This window comes from Ananas comosus, linkage group 3, assembly GCF_001540865.1.
Source record: "Ananas comosus cultivar F153 linkage group 3, ASM154086v1, whole genome shotgun sequence".
Lineage (NCBI taxonomy): Eukaryota > Viridiplantae > Streptophyta > Magnoliopsida > Poales > Bromeliaceae > Ananas > Ananas comosus.
In genome coordinates this window covers 10,342,020-10,353,255 of record NC_033623.1, presented here as the reverse complement: position 1 = coordinate 10,353,255, position 11,236 = coordinate 10,342,020, and the positions used below count along the sequence as shown (strand labels likewise).

Sequence of the window (11,236 nt, the reverse complement as noted above, 5' to 3'; positions counted from 1 at the left end):
TGAAAACACTCGGGCTCACCCGAATCAGTAAATAAAGCATAATATAAAGAAGGAAAATACCTTTAGATAGGTTTATATAGCCTAATTGATCTTCTCAAATCATGTGCCGGCGGGGTAGACATATCGTTCTCACTCTCATGAGAATCATGCCGACTTTCACTAGATTGTGTACTTTCTTCATGATCAACATTATCATCATGACCAACATCACTATCATAAAGTGGAGGATGAACTTCATGTATATCTTGAGAAGAACCATCAACTTGTACATCAACAACAAGTTTATCTTTCTTTTGCTCTTCTTCCGTGCCTTCTTTAAACATTACATCCTCTCTAAACACAACATCCCGGCTCCGAATAGTTTTTCTAACAACGGGATCCCAAAGTCTATAACCCAACTCATCACCTCCATAACCAAGAAATACACATTTTCTTGATTTCACATCAAGCTTTGTTCTACTTTCTTTCGGAATATGAACATAAGCTTCACACCCAAATATTCTTAAGTGCCCATAGGAAATGTCCTTGCCACTCCATATAATTTTCGAAATGTCTCCATCTAATGCAACACTAGGTGATCTATTAATCAAGTAAATGGCCGTATTTGCCGCTTTGGCCCAAAAAGACTTTGATAGGCCGGAGTGCGACAACATACTTCGAATCTGTTCCACAATTGTTTGGTTCATTCTTTCAATGATCCTATTTTGTTGTGGTGTGTAGGGAACCGTCTTCACTCTTTTGATGCCATTCTCAAAACAAAAATCATCAAAGGCACTAGAGCAAAATTCACGACCATTGTCGGTTTGCAAACACTTAATAAAATGGTCACTTTTCTTTTCAACACATGCTTTGAATTTCTTAAAAGTTTCAAAAACTTGATCTTTCGAAGCCAAAGGATAAATCGAACACTTTCTAGAATAATCATCTAAGAAAGTAACAAAGTAGTATGCACCTCCAAGAGACTTAATATTGAAAGGACCGCAAACATCGGAATAAACCAATTCCAATTGCTTGTCCTTTCTATGCATCTCATTTCTTTTAAACTTAACTCTATGTAGTTTTCCCATAATGCAATGTTCACAAAAATCAAGAAATGAATGCTCAAAGAAAGGAATAAGTTTATGTTCTTGTAATACTTGCATACCATGCTCACTTAGATGACCAAGCCGATTATGCCAAACTTGCATATTTTCGCCTTTGCTTGCGGTAGTAACCATCAAATTTGAATCATCACCCTTTTGAGTGGTTCCATGAAGTGTATAGAGACTTTCATTCTTTTGCCCTTTCAAAATAGTCATACTACCCCTTGATATCTTCCAAGAGCCCTTTCCGAAAGTGATAACAAAACCGGAATCATCCAATTGTCCCGCCAACATTAAGTTCTTTGTGATCTCCGAAACATGACGCACATTTGTCAATGTATGCTTTTGACCATTTGTTTGCTTTATGACAATGTCACCCATGCCAATAATTTTACATGCCCGATCATTACCAAGATAAACAAATTCACCATCTACTCCTTTGTATGTAGAAAAATATGATCGATCCGGACATATATGAAAAGAAGCACCGGAATCCAAAACCCAAGTGTTTACACAAGAAGAGACTGTGCAAGCAACACTTAATGTGACTCCACTTTCACCATCCGAAGCGTTGTTAACTTCATTCTTGACATCCTTGCCTTTACCTTTTTGCTTATTTTTCAAAACATAACAATCCTTTCTCACATGACCCATCTTCTTGCAATACCAACAAGTAAGCTTTCTACCTTGTGATTTTGATCTTCCTTTACTTTGAGATCTTTCCTTTGTGTTGGAATATTGGCCTCGCTTCGATGACCTTCCTCTTTCATCAATAGGTAGTGCTTGACTCAAATCACTAGACAATTGATTTGTGGCTTTGCGAGTTTCCTCATTCAACAATGAAGCAACAATATCATTCAACTTGAATTTGTTCCCCATTGTGTTCGCCACCATAGTAACAAGAGTATCCCAACTTGAAGGTAAAGAACTCAAAAGTAGTAAACAAAGGACTTCTTCATCAAGGTTAATTTTGAGAGACTTCAATTGTGCCGCAATAGAGTTAAACTCACTCACATGCTTACGAATAGTAGAACCTTCTTGCATCTTCAAGAGAAAGAGTCTCTTCATTGCATGCATCTTGTTCACACCGGAAGGTTGCTCAAATGATTGCTCCAAAGTCTCCCACAATTCGGATGCGGTCTTGCATTGATAGACATCAAATAAAATCGATGATGAAATGCATGGTCTAATCGCCGCCAAACATTTTCGGTCAAGTATATCCCATTCATGATTATCCATACTAGTGGGTTTTGCACCTTTTCCTAATATTGGTAAATCAAGCTCTTTTGCAACCAAATAATCTTCTATCATGATTTTCCATATAGGCCAATTGCTCTCATTCAACTTCTCAAATTCCATAGCTTTTTTCATTTGAAAGATGAGTGAATAAACACAAATGAATGCTTAGATAACCACCAATCAAGCTCTGATACCAATTGTTGTTAAATGAGGGTGAAAAATATTGATGGCAATTTCACAAACACTTAGTGGGCAATTACACAACCCACTCTCTTTAAGCATCAAATGGAGAGCCAAGCACAAGAGCAATAACAAAAATCAAAAACCACAGGAACACAAGGATTTACGTGGTTCGGCTATACCTACATCTACGGGAGAACAATACAAAAGAAGCTTTCACTATAAACTTGAAGATTACAAGAGAGATTCAAATGGGAGAAATATCACCTTATCTCCAAGGTATAAAAGAGAGCTCCAACAATCTCTAGCTCTATCCAAATAGTGTAAACCACACATCATAAGGAAGATCTCACCTCCTTCTTGATAGAACAAAGATCAAAACCAAGTCTAGGGTTTTCTCTCTTTTCTCCCACTTCTTTTTTTCACTCTCTACTTTTCTCTCTTTTTTTTTCTCTCTATTCTAATATCCCACTTTAGCTCCCTAAGAGAAGAGGCTAACAATATGGGCCTTTGGATCAAAAGAATCATGATCCAAAAGCTTACAAATAGAGGCCCACATACATGATAAGAAAATATAAAAAGAGGAGATTTTGACTTCACCAAATTACATAGCCCAAATAGCAAGGCCCAAATAAGAAATAGGCCCAATATAATTAGCTCAACAAGTTTGGCAACTGTTCGACCCATTCAGCAAAGAGATGAGAAATTATATTTAAAGGAAGAAAAATGGGCATAGCAGATCAAATTTCCTTTGTCTGTTGTTATTCATTTATTCTCCCATTGTTTGGATTTAAAAAAGAGAAGAGAAAAAAAAAATGGCCATTTTAGAAGGTCAACTTCTATCTATTTCTCTCCTTTTCTCTGCATTTCTCTTACTCAAATTTCCATCAAACAAAGAGAAAATAGTTCTCTCCTAATTTTCCTTCATCCATGCAAATGCAGTGCTAGAGCTCAAAATAATGCTATCATATTAAAAAAATAATTCCCTGTTATCTTCAAGAAAGCCAAAAAAAAAAAAAAAAACATGGTCCTATTGTGCAAATTTTTCATGAAATTGTCTCTTTTCTCTGTTCCTGAGTAGGCTTTGTTACATGCATTTTAGTTCAACATAAAATCGTAAAAAAAAATCTTTGTGGAAAACACTTTTTGCTGGAAAAATGTTTTATGTTTTGTAGTGTTTGGTTTGTAAAAAAAAGAATAATAATTTGTCATCAACATTTGTTCGATTGAAAGGAAAAATTTTCACATTTATTTGGTTTGATAAATAAAAAAAAGTTTTACGCAATCTATTTTCATTTTCCGGCAAAAAATAGCAGAAAACAAAAACTTCAATTTTTTTTCAAATCTGTAAAAATACTTTTACGAAAAAGTATTTTTACATTGAACCAAACAAGCAAAAAATTATTTTTTATACCAAAAATAATTTTTCGATTCGTTTTATGAGGAACCAACCGCCCCTAAAATGAACCTTTTTTTCCATTTCTTTGTAGTTCTTATCATTGATGAAATGAATGTGCAATCAACTTCTTTTCGTGCTGTTAGCTTGTCTCCATACTGATCTACTTCACCATAAAATTTATAAGTAAATAAAAAAATTTACAATTATATTTTTGCCTTTTTCTTTTTTGTTGTGCAATGTTTTAAAAATCAGGTCAAATAGCAGGCCATAATTGTTATTGGGTAAAGAATTATGGGTGAACCAATAATATCAGCATAATACCATAAATATTTAAATTTTATTTTTAATTTTATTATATAATATATATATTATTATTATTTTAGTATCATACTTAATTACAAAATATTAATTTCTAGACCAAATTAATTATACATAAATTTTCACGTTTTACGTTTTATAAGACTAATATGTAGCACTAGAAAATTAAATCAGTTAAGTTGATTTTAAGCTATTGGATTTTAAATCAACTTGATAAAAAAACTAGGCCAGATTGATTAAAATCGGACTAGTTTATCGGTTTGATGGTTGAACCACCAATTAGCTGGTTCGAACAATTCAAAGTGAATTTTAAATTTTCTGGTTCAAAGAATTGAACTGAACTACTTTATAGATTAAGTCACGGTCGGACTAGTCGAACTAGTCCGTCGGACCCAATTTTTAAATCATTGACAACATGGAGTTTACAAAAAATACAAGAGAACAACATGAAAATGGCAAATAAGCATTATTACAAAAAAAAAAAAGGTAAATTGCATGCGGCTCCCTGTAAATATGTCGAATAGCAAATATGGACCTACAAAGTTCAATTTTTTATATTTGTTCTTGCAAAAATCTTAACTTTTTCAAATATACCCCCTTTTGTTAGGATCCATTAGAAAAATATAATTAACTAAAAGTAAACTACTTAATCTTAATTAGTGAATGAGGTAAATTGACTTTTTTTATTCCCCTTATATTATTTGTGATGGCAGAAAGAAAAAAGATGACTATTGAGAATTTTTGAAAGGACCTTTCTGTATAATTCTAACGGTTGAAATTTTTGAAGTAACATATTTATGATGGTAAAAAAGTTATTTCACATATCTTTTGTTTAAAAAATAAACTGTGCTTTAACAATAACAAACGAAAAATACAAATATGAATATCACTGAATTTTTGCATAAATAAATATGAAAAATTGAACTTCATAAGAATATATTTACTATTCGATATGTTTACTGGGAGCTGAATGAAAGTAACCCAAAAAAAACCATTCCACAGATAGTCTTCCTTGTTTATCTGCGACACCGGTGCACCACATTTTCTATGATATCTATCTGACAAGAATTAGGCAAAAAAACAAGTGCCTTAAATAGATTGAGATGAAAATCATGCCCTCAAATGAATAAAGCAAAATTCTTAACATTGTGACTAAAGGAAATAAATAGCCTTCTTATAGAAGAACAACAAAAAAAAAGAAGTAAGAACAAATTAATACAACTGCTGTTGACTAAGGTTTATTCAGTGAACAATGCTACTAAACATAATAACATTCATCTAGTTATACCGGATAACTATTCTGAAAAAACACTGGCTCTCCCAGGACAAAAATAAAGGAAAAAAAAAAAACACAAAAAAGAGTGCATATTATACTCAAACCTGTTCTTCAAAATTAAATTTCCTTTGCAACTCACATGTGATGCGCAAAATTAATGCCTTCATGCTGCTACTGATCTTATTGCTATACTGCTCTTGCAGCCCTACTACCTGCAGAAAGATAACAACCCAAGAATGCAGGGCAACAACTATTTATGGATTATTTAAAATAGTGATATCTAAGCATATAGGGTTGCAAAATTTAACTTGAAACTTAAAAAGTGCATGAAATTTCAAGTTCTTCAGTTCATAATCATACGCTGACCAAACTTCCATGAGCAGGATATAATATTACCAAATCAAGTATTGTGCCTGAAGCAAAACTGCAATCAAGTTGCATCGACCGCCAGAATCAGAAATAGAAGAAAATAGCTAGATTGTACGAGGCCTTAAGTTCGATCCAACGCAAATTTCCGAGCATGCGGGTCTAGTAAAAATTGTAGATTGTTTCACGGATTTCCAACTAAAGTGATTAGAGAACAGCCGCACAAAAGCAGATGCACAAAACACTAACATATATAACAATGTCACAGACGAAAAGGGCATATAAAAGAAGATTACCATTTATGTGTTAAAAAGCAGCGGGACTGCCTCACTCGCATCTGAATATGCAAGAAAAAGAAAGAGGAGATCACGACCACATCGAACACAGAACAAATAAAGGAAATATATACAGAGATTACATGCTATGCATATATGGTATCTTGACATATTTTGCTGTTAATGTGACCATACCTCATTGATTAACTGTTTTAAAGTGATAAAGCATGCTACATAAACAAGGTGGTGATTGAAGTTTCAAAATAATATGGAAGAGATGTTCTCTGGTAATGTGAATGAAAGGAATCAACCAACTCGTATAAAATCTAATGTAGCTGCTTCTTTTGCACATTGAGTGGTGGTTATTTACGCCTGAGGTGATATGAGGCACAATATCACTCTCAAAATCAAGTTTTTTTTTCCTTATTTTCTAAAGATTTCAACACTTGGAAGCACCGAACAATATTATGCAGAAGCACAAGGGGATTTTTTTTAAAAAAAAGAGTAGATATATACACATTGTTAAGAATCAAGATATATGCAAAAGGTCTAGAAAAAATTATCAAGAATAAAGAGGGAAACTGAATTAAAAATGTCCTATTTGAAGGGAAACAAAATTTCCACAAAATCAGGTGCAAATTCGTAGTTATGATCACACAATCCGTAGCCATATGTAGCTGCAAAAAATCAAGTATTTGTGACAAAACATTACTATATCATACAGAACGAGACTAACAACTCAACATTTCAATTACTAAACTTGGTAATCAAAGCCCTAATTCCGTAAGAACACAAATTACCAACGGAAAAGGAAAAAAAGAAAATCAAACACCTAAAATAACAAATTAATAAGTCAAAACCCTAACTAGTAGAGGAATTTCCGGTGAGGCAAAAGAAAATTCAGAGATCAAAGAGAACAAACCGAGATCGGAACCCTAATCCAAAGAGAGATTTTTTGAGAAAATTTGGAAGAACCAAAAAAAAAAACCAAATAAAAGAGAGCATTTCGAGGATCCAGAGATCAAAGAGAATAAACCGAGATACCGAACCCTAATTTACAGAGAAAACTTATGAGAAAATTTGAAAAAAAAAAAAATAATTCAGAGATCAAAGAGAACAAACCAAGATCAAAACTCCAATCCAAAGATCAAAATTTGGAGAAAATTTGGACGAACAAATAAATAAATAAATAAATAAATAGAACAGAGCACTTCGAGGAATCAAAATCTCCTTGCAAAAAGGATAATTAGTTTAAAAAAATTTTGACCATTTCTCGATTTGTGCGTGTCATCCTTGCGCAGGGGCCATGCTAATCTTCTCTGTATCGTTCCAATTTTATCGGATGTCTCCGAAGAGACAGCACAGGGAGCGCGCATCGGTTATAAGAAGACATATAACGTTATGAAAACAAGCGATGTGGGACTAAAGTTACCCCGAATGGGAACCGTTGTCCGTCGGATTCACATTGGACGACTCAGATCAGCTGAGAGGGCCTACACATTACTTATTCCAACCGCTCTTTCGTCCGTTTATTGGCGCATGCGGACTCGCAGGATCACCGTACGATGACCAAAAATTAAATCGTAACAGTCCACTGATGAGGTGATGCGTCCCCACGCGCCTTTTGCTTCGCATGGGGCCACATTGTGGGGAATTTGGGTCGAAATTCATGGCCCTTTCACTACGTTTCATATACATAAACATTTTGAATCAAAAGGGTTAAAATCATATAAAATCAACAATATTTTCCTATGTTTAATTCCACTCATAAGTTTAACTCAATCCAATGTATGGGACAAATTTATAAGCAAAAATTTGGGAAATATTAAGTGTTTTATCTTCTTTTTTTTTTGTGCACCTAATTATCTAATATGTAATGTTGAATTTTCCATTAGGAAAAGTTTGTTGATTTTTGTGATCTTAAGCTCTACACAGATATAAATCCCGTAGATAAAGGAGGAAATTGATAAACCATCATTTACTTATGGTTTTATAGAAAATTTAACAGTTCAACACCATCTTACACAGAGCGAATTAAACAAAGAATAATCTCAGTTTATTCACCCCACATCCAATAAATCAAACTAAAACACTAAAGACATAGAATTACTGATCCTGGGACCTTACTTTATACTAAAAAAACAAAAGCAAAACAAAAAACACTAAAGACATAGAATTTCTGATCTTGGGACCTAACTTTATATTAAAACAAAAGCAAAACAAAACAAAAAAATAAAATAAATAAAATCTGATATCAGTTAATGGATCGGTTTTAGCACAAAAAGTTTGCATGAATGGGCCGCCACCGTCGCCGTTATCTTCCCTGTGAGCTTCTCTTTCAGTGTCTTATGCTGCAGAAATAAGAAGATACACATTCTTAGCTACATTTCTCACAATTAACATAGTTCATGCGCACAAAAGAGAAGTACAAATGTTCAAATAAATGAAAAATAACAAATATTTGAAGTTAATTTATACCTTCCAAACATCTCTTGCTTCAACAACTGTGCCAGAGGGAATTCCTATGTCCTTCCAATGGGCCGTCATCGGGCTCGATCCCTTGTCGGCTCGGTTTAACAAAAGGACTACTCTTCGCTCTTCGCAAAGCGGCCCGGCCCATACCTGTTACGGAAAATAATTTTCGAAACCGCTTTCCGAGTTGCGAAATGAGTTTTGTACAACGCAGTAGTAGACAACAAAGAGTGATCTACCTCGAGATCTCCTTCTTTCTTTACTTTGCGCACTTGAACGCCGATGGAATCTGTTTTTTTGTTTCCCAAAATCGAAAGAAATAAGTATCCTCGGAAAATTTGAAGTGTAAGAAAAGATTTTTGTTCGCGAGTTCACCACCTTGGTTGATCGCGATAACTTCTGCATTCGTCAGAATCTCGTAAGTCTCCTTCGACATGTTCCGCACATCGCATCCGATAATGAGGGGAGCCTACATGATAAGAAATTAAGAACAAATGAAATCTAAAACTAATTGAATGTATCCATTTGTGGGTGTTCTTTTCTTTTTTTTTTTCTAAAAGTACCTTAGAAATGGCCCATAAGCTGAAATGAACAATGTATTCATCTTTTGTCATTCCTCCATTTCCTATTTCTAGCATATCAGGATCTGATTGCAGCAGGAAAAACAAATAAAAACAAATAAAAAGAAAAGCAAATTTTTTCTTAGTATATTCAAATGATAATCTGAAGCAACAACTTGTGAGGCTAAAAGTTGATCTGATCTACTCAATGCTGACCATTCCAACCACCAGGTTTTGCGTACTTTGCGTACTTTTCGTTCTCATCAATGTTCCACATGATGCTGAAACAAGAACAAAATTATCCATTCAAGTTCGTAAAGAGATTAAACAAGGCTAATTCCTCTTTGTTTTTATGCTTCTTCGGCGAAATTGAAGCATACCTAATCCATGTATCATTAATATCAGTGGTTGTTCTCCAACTATTCCCAAACATGTTACCCCACAATGCTGGCTCTGCCCATCCCCTAAACACACCCCATTAACCAAAAAAACCAAAAAAAAAAAAATCACTAAAATGAACAAATAAGAAAAAAAGTTGCAGAATTTTATGATCAGATTAAGTTATGTGATCAATTTTAGCTTTACCATTCGCACAGAGAGTAAAAGATCGGGTGATCGACCTTCCTTAGTGCTCGAGACATTGCAGGGAATCTACAAATAGTTTGTAAAATTTAGCTTGACGAGCGAATTTAAGTCGAGTTAGTCGATAATAATCTGGGAAAAATAAGATAACCTCTTCGTCACATTCGATCCGTCGGTGTAACAATTATCATATTTCAGGTAATCAACTCCCTACATTTCGAAGCAAGTTAATGACTGAAAATTTTCTGACAAACTTACTAACTAAATTGTAATATTATTTCGATAATGAATAGTAGAAAAACATATTAAAAAATCAAAGATCTTAGAATCTTTACCCATGAAGCAAAGGTTTTAGCATCTTTTTCTTCGTAGCCAAGCGATCCCGGCATTCGATTGCTGCATGTTCGGAACCTAAAAGCGACGAATAATCCTTTTAGTTCGAATTTCGTGAGTTAAAACTCAATTATTTAAATCATGCAGCAACTTTTGAAAAGTAGAGATAATGTATGATAAATTTGAAGAAGCACCAAAGTAACTTTACCCTGCAGAAGAATATATTCCTAACTTGAGCCCTTTGCTGTGCACGTAATCGGCGAGAGCTTTGATTCCCGACGGAAATGTTATCTCATTTCCAAGTAAATTACCCTGAAATATTTTAAGTAAACCGTATTATAGATATATAAGCAAAATAACTTACCGCGTCGATGAAACAAACAAATTAAAAACCCAGAAAAAAAAAAGGGAGAAATAATTCAAATTTGAACCTCTGGTGTGCGATTGTAGTTTCCCCAGCAATCATCTGTAATATTTAGAAAAAATATAATAAAATTTCATTTGTTTCACACATGAAAAAAATAAATCATCTTATTTAAATCTATCTATATATATATATATAGAGGTTGTGTATAAATGGAGAGTGAAGAGAACATTACCTAAATTGACATACTTGTATCCAAGCTTTGCAAGCCCAGTAGAGACCAAAGCATCAGCTGTACTCAAAAATTAATAATAATAAAAATAAATTACTAAATGCAATTAATAATTAAATTGGCTAAAAAAATAAACCAATTATTATTATTAATTCGCGATTAGTGACGAAGAACAAGAAGAGCAGCTACGCACCCCATTTGAGGCGTTAAGCCGAGCCCGTTGGCGAGGAGGCTCCGTCGACGCTTGTCGAAGCTCGAATCTAACCGCGACTCGGCCCTCTTCGTCGCGCCGACGAACAATATTGCGAAAACCATGAGCTGCATCATTGTACACCTCCCCATCTCCTTTGTTTTTTTTGTTTTCTTTTCCCCTTTATCAATACAAAACACGCTTGTTCTCGTTCACCACTTTAGAAGCCTCTATTCCTTCGTTTGTGTGTGTTATATCATGTGTACATAAATATAGATATATACACACCAATACCCACTACGTACGCATAATTAAGAGGTGCGTGAATTTGGATAAGAGCGATGTGGCTTAACCGAATTCGGTTACGT

The 11,236-nt window shown here is 34.1% G+C and overlaps 1 protein-coding gene and 1 long non-coding RNA gene across 2 annotated transcripts; both read right to left on the bottom strand.

Moving 5' to 3' along the window:
* On the bottom strand, positions 5,332 to 7,507 carry LOC109708250. Its single transcript, XR_002215696.1, has 3 exons — positions 7,403 to 7,507; positions 6,157 to 6,197; positions 5,332 to 5,706 (listed from the first exon to the last, which is right to left on the bottom strand). It is a non-coding gene; the product is annotated as an uncharacterized LOC109708250 (long non-coding RNA).
* LOC109707804 (alpha-galactosidase 1-like) lies at positions 8,099 to 11,020 on the bottom strand. Its single transcript, XM_020229333.1, has 14 exons — positions 10,872 to 11,020; positions 10,682 to 10,743; positions 10,514 to 10,548; positions 10,291 to 10,394; positions 10,085 to 10,160; positions 9,901 to 9,959; positions 9,753 to 9,818; positions 9,548 to 9,631; positions 9,384 to 9,448; positions 9,171 to 9,253; positions 8,986 to 9,076; positions 8,847 to 8,896; positions 8,614 to 8,757; positions 8,099 to 8,486 (listed from the first exon to the last, which is right to left on the bottom strand). The coding sequence occupies exons 1-14, from the start codon at positions 11,018 to 11,020 to the stop codon at positions 8,394 to 8,396; spliced, it is 1,161 nt and encodes a 386-aa protein (XP_020084922.1). The 3' UTR covers positions 8,099 to 8,393.

Coding starts and splice junctions, on each gene's coding strand:
- LOC109707804 (XM_020229333.1), bottom strand. CDS start 11,020: ATGGGGAGGTGTACAATGATGCAGCTCATGGTTTTCGCAATATTGTTC. Junction 9,254..9,383: donor AAAACCTGGTGGTTGGAATG/GTCAGCATTGAG, acceptor TGCTGCAATCAG/ATCCTGATATGCTAGAAATA. Junction 8,897..8,985: donor AGTTATCGCGATCAACCAAG/GTGGTGAACTCG, acceptor ACAAAAAAACAG/ATTCCATCGGCGTTCAAGTG.